Raw genomic sequence first — 18,874 nt, forward strand, 5'->3', positions numbered from 1 at the left:
AACCAGGATGGGGGTTGAGCTCTGGGGCTGCTGGGGTTTCCTGTATGCGGCCCCACAGATGCTACCTAGTTGCTTTCCAGACAGATCTGGCCACAGCTGGAAATCATGAGCTGACTGCGGCAGCACTTGGATGGTCCTGGGGGATACTTCCCACTGCTGCAGTGGTTCCGGAGGTCTGGCTCCGTCCCATCCCCAGCGAGTCACCCAGACTGCCTGGGTGAATCTGGAGAGGGGCACGCTGAGAAGGGTGGTTGGCTGCTTCTCAAGAGTTTTGGAGCAGGGGCAAGAGGAACCACTCCCAATCAGCCTCTGAATGTCTCCAGTCCCCAGTTCATCACGAGGGCCAGAAATGGGGAGGTAGCAGCCTCCTCCTACTAGCAGGGGACAAGAGGTGGAGCTGCCGTCGTGGCTCCATCGCCGGTTCCTTTCTGACTCCAAGGGGCAGAAGGGCTAGCTACAGCTGTCCACCCTGCCCCAAATTCTCTGGGGATGAATCAATCATATTTATTGAGTGCTTACTGTGTGCAGAGCACTGTACTACGTGCTTGGGAAGCACAAGTTGGCAACATATAGAGACAGTCCTGGTGGCACTGATGATGAACTTTACCCCATGGGTGAGCATGTGGCTGGAGAGAAGACGTGAAACCATGACTACACTCTGCACCTCTTACCAAATTTCTGAACACCCCTGCTTTCAGAGAAATCATTGTAGTGAAGTCTTGGATTACAGCCCACAGGAGTATCTTCATGACTGTGTCACGAGCACTCTGTTATTTTTGCTTAATGTGAAATTGCCTATTTATTGGAAACCCATCTTGATCTTCATCAGGTGAAGCAGCGTGGCTCAGTGGAAAGAGCACGGGCTTGGGAGTCAGAGGTCATGGGTTCTAATCCCGGCTCCGCCACTTGTCATCTTGGTGACTTTGGGCAAGTCACTTAACTTCTCTGTGCCTCAGTTACCGCATCTCTGTAAAATGGGGATTTTTCACGGATGGAAAAATATAATAATAATAACAGTAATGGTATTTGTTAAGCACTTACTATTTGCCAGGTACCCTGCTAAGGACTGGGGTAAAAACAAACAAGTCGAGTTGGACACAGTCCCTGTCCCATGTGAGGCTCACAGTCTCAAGCCTCATTTTACAGATGAGGTAACTGAAGTGACTTGCCCAAGGTCACACGGCAGACAAGTGGCAGAGCCGGAATTAGAATCCATGAACTTCTGAATCCCAGGCCCGTGCTCCATCCTCTACGCCATGGATCACAACCACACCATGTGCGTACAAAGACTGTCCTTTGGGCTGGTATGTTGCTGCACCTGGTGTTGGTTACTTCTTCTTTGTCTCCCCATCTCCCCCAACTTCTGCTCAAAGAGTCATTCCTTTCTTCGCTGCAGTGGGCCAAATTATGTCTTTTGCAGTTTTCCCCTAACCTATTTCACTGTGTGCGACTATACTGAGTCTTTAAAACATTTCCTCTCTCCCTCCTGCTTTATCACTTTCCTCCATGTCCCAGAAGCCCACAACTTTGATGTCTTTTTTGACTCTTCACTGTCCTTCAGTGAAGGGACTCTCAGTCAACTAACTAAATCAGGTCTGTTCTTCCTCCACAAGATTTCCAGGACCCACCCCTTCCTCTCCATCTCCACCTTGGCCCGAGCTCTTGTCGCTTAACAAATGCCATGGTTATTATTATTATTGTCATGTCACAGTGAAAATGTCCATCAGCGTTGCCCTACTTCTCTGCTACTCTTCACACGGTTGCATGGATCATTACACGGGGTCCCTGGCCCACAGCAAGCTCCTTATCTTAAAAAGGGGGAACCTGATGGCAAACACAGGGAAAGGAATCATGGGGTCCATCAACTAAAAACATCAATTCAGCAGTAAAAGCAGCAGGTCGTTAGTGCTGTAGGAAACAATCCTCACGCCCCTTGCCACTCCAAGCAGGGCTGACAGACGCAACTTTCCCCCTCACATTCTAGAAGTTGGGAGTAAAGACCTTCCCTCTCCCCCTCCATTCCCTCCTCTAAACTGTAAGCTCATTGTGGGCAGGGAATATGTCTATTGTTATGCTGTACTCTCTCAAGCACTTAGCACAGTGCTCTGCACACAGTAAGTGCTCAGTAAATATGACTGACGGATTGACACCCACACCAGTGACGGGAGGGAGAGGTAGGTCCTGTCCCATGGACCCCAGCACACCAGTGGAGGGGGAGCTGTAGCATAGATTTATCAGCCAGTATATTGAACAACTCTTGTATGGAGAGCACTGTTTTAGATGCCTAGGAGAGTACAACAGAGTTAAAATGCAAGATCCCTACCCTCAAGGAGCTTTCAAGAGGATGGCACAAAATAAGCAGGAAAAAGAGAATGGCCCAATGGGTATGTTGTTATGTGATTAAATTTAGAGATGTGAATCAATAGATAAATCCTATGGGATGTTTTGTGAGTGCATAAATGCCAAATGGCACAAAAGTAGGAGGGGGTGGTTGGGAGGTTATAAGCTGGGGAGAAGAAACTTTTTCATTTCACTTCCTCAAATCCTGGCATATAGAAGATAAACCTTAATACCAATTAATTGAGCATCCAGTATATAGCCCTCAGCACTAGGCTCTTACTGTGAATTGGAAATGTGATTGTGTTATCCAAGAATATTTGGGGTTTAGGGCCCCCAAAAATTGGTGGGGCTGATTGATTTCTTTTCATAGTACAAGAAAAGAATGAGAGGGAAGGGGGAAGATAAATGAAAAAGAACAATTTTAAAATAATAATTTTGGTATTTGTTAAGTGCTTACTCTGTGCAAAGCACTGTTCTAAGCACCGGGGAGGATACAAGGTGATCATGTTGTCCCATGAGGGGCTCACAATCTTAATCCCCATTTTACAGATGAGGTAACTGAGGCACAGAGAAGTGAAGTGACTTGCCCAAAGTCACACAGCTGACAGTTGGCGGAGCCAGAATTTGAACCTATGAGCTCCGACTCCAAAGCCCGGGCTCGTTCCACTGAGCCACGCTGCTTCTCTGTTACTTTCACTGAAGGTTGAAAAAGGATCTTCCAGGGTCTTAAAAGGCCAGCCCTGAGGCAAGACTAGACTTTCCATTCCCTGCATCTTGGTTGCTGGAGCATTATGTTTGTCCAAAAAATAAAATTAAAAACACAAATTCTCCAGTGGCTTGGTAGTAATTCAGCCATGCAGCAAACTTTTCTTTCCATTAGAAGTCACAGACCCGCAGCTTTCAATGGAAATAACTTGCACTCGAGAAAATCTTTCAGCTGATGTCACCTTTGAGTTTTAGTTTCATCTGATGAAAAATGTTCTCATATGAGTGTGGCTTTGGTGGCAGGAAATCTCAGGAAAGGTTTGTTTTGCGGCTCTTTCCTGCCCTGGAAGAAGCTAATTGTTCTACCAGCTAGCTTGGAAGCTATGAGGCGGAGAGAGAGAAAGAGAGGGAGAGAGAGCGAGTCTTGAATCGGACATACCCCAAAAATGTGAAGTAACAGGACATATGTAAGGACTATTTTCCAGTATATTTTCTACTCAAGCAATTTATCTTCTCTCCAGTACACAAAGGAAGTTTAAAATTCCTTATTTACAACAGGTTGTATGGTGCCAGAAAAGATTTCCCTTCTAGAAACAGAACAAAAGGACATAGAGTGTTAGCTCCTTGAAGCCAGGAAGTGCTACCATTGGTTTCCCAGTAGCTAATACAGTGCCCTTTATGTTTTAGGTTCTCAGGAAATAATTCAGTGATGGTGACACTTGAAAGCCTTAGTGTAAGTATCATAGCTAGCTAAGCTAATTTACTCAAGTTTTGGACTTCATAATGGACTTTAGGTTTTCTCCTGGGCCTTGCAAGCCTGTGGAAGATTGTTTTTTATTGACATTGAGCAATATTTCACTTAGCATTCATTCACTCATTCAGTCGTATTTATTGAGCGCTTACTGTGTGCAGAACTCTGTACTAAAAGTGCTTGGGAAGTACAAGTTGGCAACATATAGATGGTCCCTACCCAACAGTGGGCTCACAGTCTAGAAGTATTTAGCACATAAATACTCACCAGTGATGTCACCATCAAAGAAGCTTATCTGAGGACTCCTTGGGAGGGGTGAGCAATGGGGGTCTCTTCTCAAGTCTGCCGGGCACTCGAAGGAAAGACTGAAACTTGGGAATCCACGAGCTTGAGGATCGCACAGGCTCACAGAAGCATGACATGCTAAACTAGGAAAGGGGAAAGAGAAGCAGTAACCCTTGGGGTCAGACAGGTTGTCTAAGCCTTGAGGGATGAAGAGGCCTTTGAAAATGTGTCTTCCAGGTGGGCCAGCAAAACCCTTCCTCCCATTTCCTCCAGCCTCTGGAACAGAGAAAATGGGTAGCAAACTAGAACATGTAGACTGCACCAAGGAACAAATGGACACCACTTGGCAAAGCAGCCACGATCAAATTTCCACCAACCTCTGTGCTCTGTACTCACAGCGAGCAGTTTGAATAATGAGCTTGACAGATACCAGTGGTTTCTCCTGCTCTGGACCATTTGAAAGTGAATGATGCCCCCAACGGGGGCTTCCCTGGCAGGTCCTGGTCTGAACGGCCGGGGCTGGACTCCAGGAACACTCAATTTTGGCTGCCTTTCCTCCAAGCACTGGTTAGTTTAGAATCCCTTCCACCCCTTTGCCTCCTCAAGCAGAAGCTGGCGGAGTTAATGTATGTCATATTTCCAACCCCCCCCCCGCTGCTTGATTTATATTCAGGCAGGTTAGGAAGACACTCTCCAGAGCTGTATCGAGTGGGAATTTAATCTACGGGTGTACGGCAAGGGGGAGATGCTTGGCTGGTATCCCAGTTCAATACATGTCAAAGCAAGTGAGGCCCCAGGTTCAGTTCAGAAAATGTGAATGAATCATGCAGAGTCAGAGGGCGCACAGGCCCGTGGCCCACAGATGGAACTAAAGAAAGGGGGAGACTTCATCCCCAAAAACAAAGGGAACAAAACTGCTAGAACAGACGTTACCGGTTCCTATGGTTTGGCCGATCTCTTGACAGAGAGAGAGAGAGAGAGAGAGTGTGTGTATATCTAGAGAAGACTTTCACATGCATTATGTGCCGTCCGTTGTTTTTGAGGATGACATAGCTGGCGGTAGTCACTGTCTATGGGTGTGGCTGAGAAAAGTGGTGCCATTCCAAAAGCCCTGCCCACCTGTTAGACACCCATGGTCCAGTGGGAAAATGATGGGCAGGGACAACAGCCTAAGTGGTGCTACACAAGCCGCTAGCACTGTGATCAATTCCGCCACACAGGTTTGCCACACAGGCAGCCATCGTCCCTGACAGAAGACTCCAGCATCATCATCATCCACCTGTAAAGACTGTCTTTTGTTACTTCCGCCTTACCTTCCCCTCCCCTATATGTATATATGTTTGTACGTATTTATTACTCTATTTTATTTGTACATATTTATTCTATTTATTTTATCTTGTTAGTATGTTTTGTTTTTTTGTCTGTCTCCTCCTTCTAGACTGTGAACCCGCTGTTGGGTAGGGACCGTCTCTATATGTTGCCAACTTGTACTTCCCAAGCACTTAGTACAGTGCTCTGCACACAGTAAGCGCTCAATAAATGATTGAATGAATGAATGAATGAGTGCTTATGACTTTAGCAGGGACCTGGCCATTATAGATTTAATTTTGTCAAAGCCCAGCATAGTGCCCTGTTCCACTTAGCTTGGTGCTTTGGAGTTCTGGGACTTATAGTCCCAGCAACCCAGGGACAACCACACATGCAGGGCACCATGGTTCATGCATGTCAGCACCCTGAGAAAAGGCCAGAGCCAATTATTCATTAATTGAAGCTCATTTCCAGCCCAGTAGTGCCCTAACTCCTGGCCGAAATTTGTCTCTGAAGTGAGGCACTGTGTGGGCATCAGAAGGTCATTAAAATCTAGCCCAGATAGGGCTGCCATACTCCCTTGAAAAAATCAAACTTCGAGATGAACCAAAATGACTTTGTTCTTTTCCACTGCATATGAAAATGAGGTCATTGGAACATCTTTAGAGCTGGGTTTGGCAGTATTCACATCACGTAATAACAATACTTAGTCTCCAAGGTCTGATTTGAATCTTTCTCTCCCCTTCTCTTTCTTGAAGGCCAAAGATGATAGTGAATTTGAGGCATATGAGTTGTTTTTATGGTTTTTATTTCATAGCAGGACTTTATCTGACGGAATGTCATTTCCTTATTATAAAAAAAACTGCAGTCAAGGCCTTTCTAGCTTGGCTTATAAAGTGTGCACTTTATAAGCCATTACCATGAATGTTGAGTTCCCTCCCCACAATGGAATAACATAGAGGATTTGTGTTCTGCCCTCTAGAAGGGTATGTTCTAAGGAGAACCTAACCATTTTGACCAGTGTGCTTTGTGCTGAGTAGGAATGCAGAGTACAATAGGGTGGAGAGAGTTATGTAGTTCAGTTCTTCCCTTTATTTGTTTATATTCATGTCAGTCTCCCTCTCATAGCTGTGAATTTGTTGTGGACAGGGAGCATTTCTAGCGGCTCTATTGTATTATACTCTCCCAAGCACTTAATGCAGTGCTCTCCAAACAGTAAGCACTCAATAAATACCACTGATTAATTCCCTTTCATTCTTTGTTATAGTCTACTCTGTTGTAATTGGGTGACAACTCTGCAATTCTTAGCATTTACTAAGTTGTGTTGAGGTGGGTTCCTTAGCCTGTAGAGTTTGAATGGGAATTTTGGTGGTTGTGTTTTGATGTCCTGTGATTTGATTAGTTCCTTGGGGCCTGGGGCTTGTTGGGCAGCATTCTAAAGCTCTACTTTGACTTCTCTTCTTTTACACTTCTCAGAGTGTAATGCTGCATCTGGGATGTATCTTGCCCTTAGGATGTCTTATTTAGGCAAATGACTACAGGGTAGTGGAGAGAGAAGCTGAAAAAGCTGAACCAGCCATTTTAGGTTCCCTTCTTCTACTGTTTCCCACCTTGGCTCCTGAGAGAGAGGAGAGATGGGGACCAGGAGAGAAAACAGGTCTATTTAGAGCCAGCTAGCTAAGAAGGGATGCCCGCTGCATTGTGAAAGTTAACATATTTGCTTCATAATAAATAGATTTTGTGTGTGTGAGCTGTTTTCCTCTTGAGGAAATTAAAATTCACTAAACAGTAGGCACCGGCCAAGAGCATTGAATCTGTCCTGAAATGCTTTCCAAGTTTTAATCAGAGCACTAAGCACACCTGCCTCGTGGCTTTTCCAGAACACCACATCGTGAAGCTGAATAAGGGGAGGAGGAAATGACAGATGTATGATTCTAGTGAGGAAATCCAGACTCTTGAATTCTTTCTGGAAGGAAGGGAGAGAGAAGCAGACTGAAACAAGAGTCTTCCTGCTGCCTCGAGCTAAAGCAAAACCCCCATTTGGCCCTAATGAGTACAGCTTTGCCAGAGCCGCCCACCCGGCAGCCTGGACTAACCTACCAGAATGTTCCCAGGGGCTGAAATTGGGGAGATTGAAAAAAAAGGCCAGGAAGGGAGAATTCAGAAGTGGTAAAAGGAACCTGGGAAACAGCAAGGGCCAAACTGCAAGGAAGCCTCTTTATGTTGTCTCCCTCCGGTGAGAGCAGCTCCATCATAACTAAGTTTCAATTTCATTTGCGTCTGCCACAACTACTGTATTTCGGCTTTCGTCTGGTAGCCTCGTTGTTTGGCGGGCATTAATCATATGGTGAGGTGGACAGATTTTTATTGGGAAGCAAATGTGGTTTTCTGACCATAACTTTATGGGCTTTTTTTTTTTTAGGGTCCAGGGTCTACTTTTCCTGCCCCATGACTGAGAACACGTTCTGATGCTGTTATTGCCCATGAAGACCGCTCAATCTGAGGTCCTACCATTTGGGGCCTGTCTGGCCACCAGAAAGGAGTGACGTGGAAACTCTAGAGAAGGCTTTAAGGTACTTTAGGTGGCTTTAGTGCTTTGTGACTTTGATTTTCTTTCTATAAGAAGAGTCAGGTAAAGTAGGCAACATTGGATCACAGAGCCGGAGGCCAGTGGGCCAGCTTCTGCCCTTGCAAAGACCAATGAAGCTGTCTTCTGACTAGTTAGTGCGCAGCCCCCAGCTCTGATTTCCACCCTCGGATGCTCTTTGTGCCTGCAGTGCCTGTATTAGTTGGGAAGATCACTCCCTCAACCCTAATAACATCTCTCATTCTCTGTCACTCAGCCCGCCTCTTGGCATAAGCCTTTCTCCTCTTGCCAGTTCCGTACAGTACTGGAGAGAGGAAGGTGGTCTTGGGGAAAGTGTCACCCTTAACCAACTCCAATCTCTGCAGGCTCCCGGGTCCTGAATATCGAGCTCTAGTTGTTCTTTCCGAGAGCTATAGTGAATGGTAGCAACCTTCTGCCATACTTGAACGAGCAGAGTTCAAGAATGACCCGAGGTAGCCAGACGATCCAAAAAAGATCAGAGTAGCTGAGTGGGAAGGAGCCCAGGCCTGCAAATCAGATGACCTGGGTTTTAATCCCAGCTCCGCCATCTGCCTACTGTGTGACTTTGAACAAGTCACTTAACTTCTTTGTGCCTCAGTGTTCTCAACCATTAAATGGGGATTCGATGCCTGTTCTGCCTCCCACTTAAACTCTGAGCCCCATGTAGGACAGGGACTGTGTCCAACCTGATTGTCTTTTATCTATCCCAGGGCTTCATACCTAATTAAACAAATCAATCATATCTAAACACTTAATGTGTGCACAGCACTGTACTAAGTCCTTGGTAGAGTTCGAAAGACATGTTCCCCATCCACAGTAGTATTATAATTGTTATTGTTATTATTATTATTATTATCATTATTATCATTTCTTATGATATTAAGTGCTTACTATGTGCCAGGCAGTGTACTAAGCACCTAGTGCTTGGAACAGTGCTTAACACACAGTAAGCTCTTAAATACTATCATCATCATCTTATATAGTAAGTACTTAACTAATACCACAATTATTATTCTTGCTTATTACTGCTACTACTGTAGCTAAAAGAAGCTCATAGTTGTGTTAAAGAGACTTAACTCAGTCCTGTCCACGCAAACATTGTTGTAGTTAGGCTCTGAATGTTAACATCAAATTGAATTGAATTCATTTAAGATGAATTATAGTGAATAAATGTACGTAATTCCCAGACCGCTCATCTCGTAGAGAAAAGTGAGTTGAAAAGTGGGCAGCAGATGAGCATCCTGGCTTTGGCTGCTGCTGCACCCCATTTGGTGTCTGTTTCTCCCGGACACTAAAGAGCTGCCACAAATGCCCCTTCAATCAATCATCAATCAATCAATCGTATTTATTGAGCGCTTACTGTGTGCAGAGCACTGTACTAAGCGCTTGGGAAGTACAAGTTGGCAACATATAGAGACGGTCCCTACCCAACAGTGGGCTCACAGTCTAGAAGGGGGAGACAGAGAACAAAACAAAACGTATTAACAAAATAAAATAAATAGGATATGTACAAGTAAAATAAATAAATAAATAGAGTAATAAATACGTACAAATATATACATATATACAGGTTGTTCCCAAAAGAGAAGTAAATAAAATATGGCTTAAAATAAAATTAAAATAAATAAATAAATAGAGTAATAAATACGTACAAATATATACATATATACAGGTTGTTCTCTGGAGCCCATCTAGCTTGTCAGAAGTAGCTAGATTGTTCCTCGAGTGTTTGGCCTATCTGAGTGTCAGCAGAAGGAAGGCGGGATTGGAAGGGCATAGGTGGGGGTGGTAATCCCAATGGATGTCCATACATTTGTAAGGCTTGGGATACGATGTGCAGTAATTTCTCGAGAATGCCTGGAGACCAGAGACCCTGCTCTAAATCCAGAGCCAAGCTCTAGACAGGATGCCGGGAGGGAGGGGAGAGGTCAGAGGAGACTTTAATTCACATTTTAAGGTATTCATTTTACCCAGGTAGCCGCTAACTTACATGACAGAGCCATATACGTACATTCAGCTCAAAAGCCAAGTTACCCAGGGCTCCCCAGGTGGGCCCACTTTCTGTCTGGTGGCCCTTCCTCCAGAAGAGGACATTCCCTATATTCCCCCACCCCTTCCTTAAAATCTTCTCTGGAAAAACTGTTCTGTGGGGAAGGGGCCTGGAGAGTAAGGGGTGAGCAGGAGTGAGAGGCCCTCTCTGGGCCAATTCCAAAGCCCTCCGACTCTGAAAGTGAAAAGCACAGGAAGAGAGAAGAGACCCCAGGGAAATAATATAAACTGCCAGCTTTCCACGTAAGAAAGCAGCACTGTGAGCTGGCTGAGAAGTGAAACGTGAGTATGACCAGCCATTCACAACTTGCTCTTTATTTAGCACTGAATAAGCATGGGCTTGGTGGAGTGGGCTGAGGACGAGGGAGGGAGCACCAGGAGCCGCAAGTTCCCAGCTGGGGCCTGGTTCTTTAGGACAGAGTTGTCACCCGTTAGCAATTTTGCTCCACAGGAGTGACTCCCAAAGTAGCAGGAGTGGGGTTGTCAGGGGCAGAGGTTTGGGGACAGGAGAGAGAACTTCCCAGTAAAGCTCTAAAGAAATATAAAAGGAACCAGGTGGTAAGTTTACACATTTGGAGTTCAGATAAAGGTGTCATTCATTCTCCAAATGGGTCCAGACTGGGAGTAGCCAATAATAACAATGGAATTTATTGAGTGCTTATTCTTTGCCAGGCACTGTAAAAGATACAAGATTATCAGATTGGACACAGTGGCAGTTCCACATGGGGATCACAGTCTAAGAGGGAAGGAAAACAGGTATTCTATCCCCATTTTATAGATGGTAAGCTGAGGACAGGAATGTAAAGTGATATGTTCAAGATCATACAGTAGGCAACTGGCAGAGCTGGGGTCAGATCCTGGGTCTCCTGACTCCCAGTCTACTAGGCCACTCTGATTCTAAAGTGGAGGTTCTTGTTATGTTAAAAAAAAAAAAAAGCTTTCTTTCACAGATATTTGTGCGGTTTCAAGTGAAACTCTCAGGACCCGGGAAGCTTGGAAAAAAAACAAACCAGAATTTGGTTTGTTTGGCACAAACAGATCTGTGGGATTAGAATCACAGGAGCAGAGAGACCTGGTAAGGGTCCGAGGGGAAAACGAGTTTGAGGCAAATTCATTCATCCATTCAATCATATTTATTGAGTGCTTACTGGGTGCAGAGCACAGTACTAAGTACTAAGCTCTTGGAAAGTACAATTTGGCAACAAATAGCGACCATCCCTACCCAACAACGGGCTCACAGTCTAGAAATGTGGCCTAGAAATAAGATGCCTTCCCCAGTGGCCCCTGCAGTCACTACACTCACTCCCTTGGTGACCTCATTCGCTCCCACGGCTTCAACTATCATCTCTACGCTGATGACACCCAGATCTACATCTCTGCCCCTGCTCTCTCCCCCTCCCTCCAGGCTAGCATCTCCTCCTGCCTTCAGGACATCTCCATCTGGATGTCCGCCCGCCACCTAAAGCTCAACATGTCGAAGACTGAGCTCCTTGTCTTCCCTCCCAAACCTTGTCCTCTCCCTGACTTTCCCATCTCTGTTGATGGCACTACCATCCTTCCCGTCTCACAAGCCCGCAACCTTGGTGTCATCCTCGACTCCGCTCTCTCATTCACCCCTCACATCCAAGCCGTCACCAAAACCTGCCGGTCTCAGCTCCGCAACATTGCCAAGATCCGCCCTTTCCTCTCCATCCAAACTGCTACCCTGCTCATTCAAGCTCTCATCCTATCCCGTCTGGACTACTGCACTAGCCTTCTCTCTGATCTCCCATCCTCGTGTCTCTCTCCACTTCAATCCATACTTCATGCTGCTGCCCGGATTATCTTTGTCCAGAAACGCTCTGGACATATTACTCCCCTCCTCAAAAACCTCCAATGGCTACCGATCAATCTGCGCATCAAGCAGAAACTCCTCACCCTGGGCTTCAAGGCTCTCCATCACCTCGCCCCCTCCTACCTCACCTCCCTTCTGTCCTTCTACTGCCCAGCCCGCACCCTCCGCTCCTCCACCACTAATCTCCTCACTGTACCTCGCTCTCGCCTGTCCCGCCATCGACCCCCGGCCCACGTCATCCCCCGGGCCTGGAATGCCCTCCCTCTGCCCATCCGCCAAGCTAGCTCTCTTCCTCCCTTCAAGGCCCTGCTGAGAGCTCACCTCCTCCAGGAGGCCTTCCCAGACTGAGCCCCTTCTTTCCTCTCCCCTCGTCCCCCTCTCCATCCCCCCGTCTTACCTCCTTCCCTTCCCCACAGCACCTGTATATATGTATATATGGTTGTACATATTTATTACTCTATTTATTTATTTATTTATTTATTTTACTTGTACATTTCTATCCTACTTATTTTATTTTGTTGGTATGTTTGGTTCTGTTCTCTGTCTCCCCCTTTTAGACTGTGAGCCCACTGTTGGGTAGGGACTGTCTCTATGTGATGCCAATTTGTACTTCCCAAGCGCTTAGTACAGTGCTCTGCACATAGTAAGCGCTCAATAAATACGATTGATTGATTGATTGATTGCAGTCTTTGTGATTTTCCTCCAAAGGCAGGACTTCCTCATGAGCAAAAGAAAAAGGGGTCAGGCAGCCACTGGCTGCACCGTTAAGGACACATTTCCTATCCCTTCTCCAAGGGTGCCAGATGGAAACTTGCTTTCAAGATGGAAGCCCACTTAGGACTGCAAAGAAGTGAGGAGAAGCCGGGGAGGTTTGGGGATATCTGTGAGCTGGCCCCATGGCTAGGAACAGCATGAGGGATCTACTTGATCCCCACAGTCCCGGACCCTGGCCCTAACTCCAAGGCCAAGGGAGCGAGCTTGGAACCCAGTTAGGCTTCCTGAAGTCAACATTTCAAGCTACACTCCAGCTCATCTGAGTTTTGTCTCGGTAGTGCTTTGGCTGTAACCTGAATTCCTGTTCCTAACGGGGGGAAAAAAGAGACTCACAGAGTTTCTTGGAAGCCATACGCTCCCTTGAAAACATTTTGATGCGTAAAGAAATCAGAAACATATGGATCGTATTTTTCCTGAGAAATCACATGGTTTTAAAAATCAAGAGGAAAAGTTACTGCCTGAGGACAGTCTGGGGTTTTGCTGACCCCCAAATCAGTTTAAACACCTCTTGAATCTTGGACTGGCCTCTGGCACAGACCACTTCTCCAGTTTCCTCAGGGGAGGGGGAGTTAGCACTTTACCAGGCCCTTGCCCCTGAATCCCATTCGAATGAATGAATGAATCGATCAATCAATTAATCTATTACTGGGCTCCAAGGAGAAGTGGTGTGGCCTAGTGGATAAAGCATGGGCCTGGGAGCAAGAAGACTTGGATTCTAATGCCAGGTTCACCACTTGCCTGCTAGTTGTCCTTGGGCAAGTCACTTAACTTCTCTGTGCCCCGGTTTCCTCAAATGCATCATGGGGATTCGATACCTGGTCCCTCCTATTTGATTGTGAGTCCCATCTAGGACAGGGACTGTATCCAGCCCGATTAATTTGTTTCTACCCTACTGTTAAGGACAATTCTTGACACACAGTAAACATTCAACAAATATTATATTTAAAGAAAAGGCAACAGGCCCCATAAGGCAACTAAATCTACCCAGAAGGTTAATACCCGACTCTCCCTGAGCAGGGCTGTCCAACTTCTGTTCTTTCTGAAGGCCAGACTGAGCCCCTTCCTTCCTCTCCCCCTCGTCCCCCTCTCCATCCGCCCCCCCATCTTACCTCCTTCCCTTCCCCACAGCACCTGTATATATGTATATATGTTTGTACATATTTGTTACTCTATTTATTTTACTTGTTCATATCTATTCTATTTTATTTTGTTAGTATGTTTGGTTTTGTTCTCTGTCTCCCCCTTTTAGACTGTGAGCCCACTGTTGGGTAGGGACTGTCTCTAGATGTTGCCAACTTGTACTTCCCAAGCGCTTAGTACAGTGCTCTGCACACAGTAAGTGCTCAATAAATATGATTGATGATGATGATGATGATGATGAAGGCCATGAGTACCTGGGCATGCTGGGCTGATCCTCCCACCCTACAAAGCCTCTCTCTGAATTTAGCCCTAGTTCCCTGCAGTAGCTTCCAGGGAAACCCAAGCTGAAGTCATGGGTCCCGTGTCAGTGATTGTGGTGTCACTAGGAATTGTGGGGTACCCAGAACCCTTTCCGGGGGGTGGTCTATTCTCACCCTGGAGGGTCTAGACTAGCTTCCGACCCCATTGTCAGGGCTCTCCCAAGAGCCCCTGGTGAACTAGGGCTAGAAAATAGGACAGGGAAATGTTTTTCATGCCATGCTGCTAAAATATGAGGTGAGGCTGAAGACTTAGGCAGTCTGCAACAGAATAGTTGAATGTTTCTCCCTTCCTCTCACTGAATGCACTTTCCCCGGTACATCTCACCTCCCCATCAGGTCCAAGATCCTGGGGGAATCCCTGCAGGCCTGGGCCCTGAAGCCCAATACCAAGGAAAGCAGCAAGGAAGGAGACATTGTCAGGTCTGCCCAAAGTGGTGATGTCTTTGCCGGTATGTTGGGAGGAACTGGAAAGCGAGTTTTCCTGGGGCCCAGCTGCTTTGCCCTAAAGGGGACTCATTTCTGTCCTGTGCTAGGTGCTGACAGGCAAGCAAGAGAACTTCTGCACAAGTGCCAACCTGCTTCTCTGGGGTTTGAAGCCCGCTTCCCATGTCCGTGTTTTACTGCGACCCTGCAGCCGGGCCGGGGGTAACTTGAAGGGAGTGACTGGATTGTAACCTTTGCCCACGCCTAGAGGCTCTGTCTGAACTCCCCAGGGACAATTTTAAGATTATTTTCTGGGAGGAGAATGTTCTCCAGGTTCTGAAGTAGGGCTGTTTAATCTACAAGCCTGCTGCCATGAAAGGTTAATGAGGAAAGCAGACTGGAGCTCAAGTAGGATCTCCCCAGAGCAGCTGCTTGAGCCTCCTGGGATCTTCTGGTGCGGTCACTGGTGACCCGATTCCTAGGGGACGCAGCTGCCAGAATGCTCAGTGGTGGGTCTGGGGACTCTGGCCAGTGCTAGAACTAGGAGGGGGTTTCCTGCAGGGGATGGGCCCAAAGAGACATCTGAGTCAGCCCTTCTCCCTTAGGTCCCGCAGCGTGGCTCAGTGGAAAGAGCCTGGGCTTTGGAGTCAGAGGTCGTGGGTTCAAACCCCGGCTCCTCCAATTGTCAGCTGTGTGACTTTGGGCAAGTCACTTAACTTCTCTATGCCTCAGTTACCTCATCTGTAAAATGGGGATTAAGACTATGAGCCCTCTGTGGGACAGCCTGATCACCTTGTAACCTCCCCAGCGCTTAGAACAGTGCTTTGCACATAGTAAGCGCTTAACAAATGCCATTATTATTATTATTATTATTCAGTTCCCCCCTCCTCCTGGAGGCGGGAAAGTGTCTGGGGACCCACTTGCGAGCACAGCTAGGGGAGGGCCACGCTGGACAGGACGCCGCTTTCCACCACCGCCTGCCCCTGCCCTCAGTTCAGGAGCCCCATTTGGGCTAGAGACCATGTCTGACCTGATTATCTTATATCTACTCCCAGCGTTTAGTACAGTACTTGATGTATAGTAAGCACTTTTGTACTTCCCAAGCGCTTAGTACAGTGCTCTGCACACAGTAAGCGCTCAATAAATATGATTGATGATGATGATGATGAATATCATGATCATTTATTTTCATTATTTTCCATCAGCACCTTCCTCCACAGGCATGAAAGTAGCTAATTCTACCCCTTCTCCAGCCCCTCCCAAGGGTTTTCCTTCCTGCTGCTTGAATTCACCACACTAGGAAAAGGTACCAATGTACCTTAAAATGTGTTAACCCTTGGGCAGACCCTCTGCCTGGTTGGCTTTAACCTTGGAGGGATGAGGCACTTCTGATGTGGGTTTAGCAACTGGAGTGTTTGGACGACATGGGACTGATGGAGGAGATAGCTCGAGTTTCTCTTTGCCGGCAAAAAAGAAGAAAGGGAACAGAGCAGATGTGCCCAACAGCAAGATGTTCCCTCCCCTCAACCCTCCCCCTCCCCCATGTGGCTATTGTTTTTGAGAGGAAAGTAATGTGTCAAGAAAAAGAGAGGAAAGAAGTATGTCAAGTTTCCAATAAAGTGGAAGCTTGACTGTCTCTCTGCTCCCTGGGTGAGTGTCCTTCTGCTCACTGGCCCAAGAAGCAGCATGGCCTAGTGGCTACAGCCCAGGCATGGGAGTCAGAAGGACCTGGGTTCTAATTCCAGGCCTGCCACTTGTCTGCTCTGTGACCTTGAGCAAGTCACTTCACTTCTCTGTGCCTCAGTTCCCTCATCTATAAAATGGGGCTAAAGACTGTGAGCCCCAGGTGGGGACATGGACTCTGTCCAACCTGATTAGCTTTGTATCTACCTCAGCACTTTGTAATAATAATGTTGGTATTTGTTAAGTGCTTACTATGTGCCAAGCACTGTTCTAAGCACTGGGGTAGATACAAGGTAATCAGGTTGTCCCACGTGGGGCTCACAGGCTTAATCCCCATTTTACAGATGAGGGAACTGAGGCCCAGAGAAGTTAAGTGACTTGCCCAAAGTCACACAGCTGACGAGTGGCGGAGCCGGGATTTGAACCCCTGACCTCTGACTCCAAAGCCCGTGCTCTTTCCACTGAGCCACTTAACAAATGCCACTATTATTATTATTATTATTATTATTATTATTACATGAGTGACTCTCTGTCTCTCAGTACCTATAGGACTGGACTTAGGCACTGACAAAGAAGGCGTTATCTGAGGTTAAATATACTTTTTAACTCACCACCTAGATCTAGGATTACATAGGAATAATATCAGTTACGGTCTAGGGAGTCAAATTCACCGTTTCCAGCCCTGCTGAGATTCCCTGGTCAAACTGCACACTGGAGATGAGCAGCCCACAGCGAGGAGTGGCGGGGGTGGTCTTCCATTTGGGATTGAGGGAGCTGGCTGCAGCAGCAGATCACAGGGGCTCACCTTGGCCCCTCATCTGTACCAAGGCAACAGCTGGGATGACCTCTCTCCAGAGGTTTCGGTTTGTTTGCATGGGGACTCTTCTCCTCTCTCCCAGTGCCCCCAAATCCCAGAGCCTCCATGCCGCACAGGACGTGGACGCCCCCGACAGATGCACGAAACAATACAGGACGGCCCAACAGGGCACAGGTCACCCACCCACGTGGAAGCGAGAAGTCAGTGTCCCAGCACAGCTGCAGCTGCAAGAGGCTTGGATGTGTGAGGCTCTCAATGGCCAGATTCATCTAGAAGCGCGACAGAAATCTGTTTCAGGCCTGCGGGAGGAAATCGTTGCCGTGAAAATATGCACTGCAGAATGAGTGCCTACACACATGCGTGCACGTGCCCTCCGGAAGTGCAGCCCTTGCATCTAATGAGAGTGTGGGCGCACTGATGAGCGACTGCTTGGGGAGAATAGAAGCCGCCGCACAGGTCTTGGGTAATGAAGCCTTTGCCTCTGGTAACGATGCTGAAATATGTAAGCGCCTCTCTCCCGGGGCTCCCTGTTCCCTATTTGGTTCCTTGTTTCCAGGCAACACATTAATACCCCCAAACTCTTGAAATTTACAGCTCTCTGATCGTCCCTTTACTTCTGAATCTCACATCTGGAATGGATTTCACATCTGCCAGGTCTCCTAGGATGGCCCATCCATCCTGCTCGCTGCAGAGGAAAAACCAATAGTCGCAGCCTTGTGGTTTAGAGATTTGGGGTTTTTCAATTTTATTTTCCCCTAAGTTCCAGCTCGTAATGAATTCTCCTGCATAGCTGCATCAGGCTGCTGAGGTCAGGGTGAGGAGAGGTAAATGGGTGGAGTTAGCTCCTTGGATTCGCCCCCTCCCATTTAAGGTCTTGGCCCCATCTGGCTTCTTGGGGTGGGAGCAGAGAACAGCTTTCCTGTAAAGGGAATGCTGCACATTGAGGGGAGGGAGGGAGGGATCAGCTGGGCCCGGTCCCTCATTTAGTCTCAGGCCCCCATGAGGGGTTACTGAGGGGACGGTGTCTCAGTGTCCTGTTAGAATCGAGTGTCTCCCTGCCTGTTCCTCGGAGCTTCTTCAGGGCTCTCTCAGCCCTTGAGAAGGTGGCCCAGTCAAGCACCCTTCATCCTGGTCAACCCCATTAGTCCTCCCTCAGCAGAACTCATTCTTCACGTCCAAGATGGTGCGGGAGCATCACCGTGCTGTCCAGCCCGCCTCCCTCCACTGGGTTCAGGATGCGGTCAGCCATTTCCAAATTGGGATTGGCTCGGTGAAGGAAGCTTCCTGCAGTGCTGGAGTCCTTCTCTTGGAATTCCAACCAGGCCTCTAATTACGGTGAATTTGACTTTATGAGGGGCCTGGGGCTGAGGCCACTCGGAGGCGTTCATTGGTGTCTGACCCGCTGCGGCTCCAAGGCTTCTCCGGGCTGGCCCCGGGGCCCGTGAGTGGGTTTCTGAGTGGGTTTCTGGAGGAGATCAGTCCGAGCTGGGTTGGTTAGCTGGATTCCAGCGTGAAAACACACTGACACCCTGTGGCCAGACGGGAAGACCGGGAAGGTTGACAGGCACCAAGAAGAAGGGCCGGACTTTCCCGCCTCAGCCGGGCAGCTCGCTTTTTGAGGTCCATTCTGGATTACTTATGTCCTAGACTCACGGATCATCTAGCAGTCGTATTTATGGAGCACTGTTCTAAGCACTTAGAGTACAATGTAAGCACTAATAATGGTAATTTTCTCTAGGGAATAGGAAATGCAAACATGGCTCTGTTATGTGACCTTGCGCAAGTCCCTTAACTACTCCGTGACCCGGTTACCTCATCTGTAAAATGGGGATTATGG

General features: G+C 47.4%; 1 protein-coding gene across 1 annotated transcript; it reads left to right on the forward strand.

Annotated features, from left to right (window-relative positions):
• The first annotated feature begins 1,256 nt into the window (after positions 1-1,256).
• LOC119938679 lies at positions 1,257-17,442 on the forward strand. The gene is made up of 4 exons (XM_038758594.1): positions 1,257-1,304; positions 7,363-7,625; positions 7,879-7,962; positions 17,120-17,442. Exons 1-4 carry the CDS (start codon positions 1,257-1,259, stop codon positions 17,379-17,381), a joined length of 657 nt encoding a protein of 218 aa, XP_038614522.1. The 3' UTR covers positions 17,382-17,442.
• The last annotated feature ends 1,432 nt before the right edge of the window (positions 17,443-18,874 follow it).

The sequence above is a fragment of the Tachyglossus aculeatus genome, chromosome 16, assembly GCF_015852505.1.
Source record: "Tachyglossus aculeatus isolate mTacAcu1 chromosome 16, mTacAcu1.pri, whole genome shotgun sequence".
Lineage (NCBI taxonomy): Eukaryota > Metazoa > Chordata > Mammalia > Monotremata > Tachyglossidae > Tachyglossus > Tachyglossus aculeatus.

Bases quoted from the DNA above. Each gene is read 5' to 3' on its own strand.
- LOC119938679 (XM_038758594.1), top strand. From the start codon at position 1,257: ATGGATCACAACCACACCATGTGCGTACAAAGACTGTCCTTTGGGCTG. The intron at 1,305-7,362 runs GTATGTTGCTGC...TCTTTCTGGAAG, and splicing joins AAAGACTGTCCTTTGGGCTG to GAAGGGAGAGAGAAGCAGAC. The intron at 7,963-17,119 runs GTACTTTAGGTG...CCTCTCTCCCAG, and splicing joins ACTCTAGAGAAGGCTTTAAG to TGCCCCCAAATCCCAGAGCC.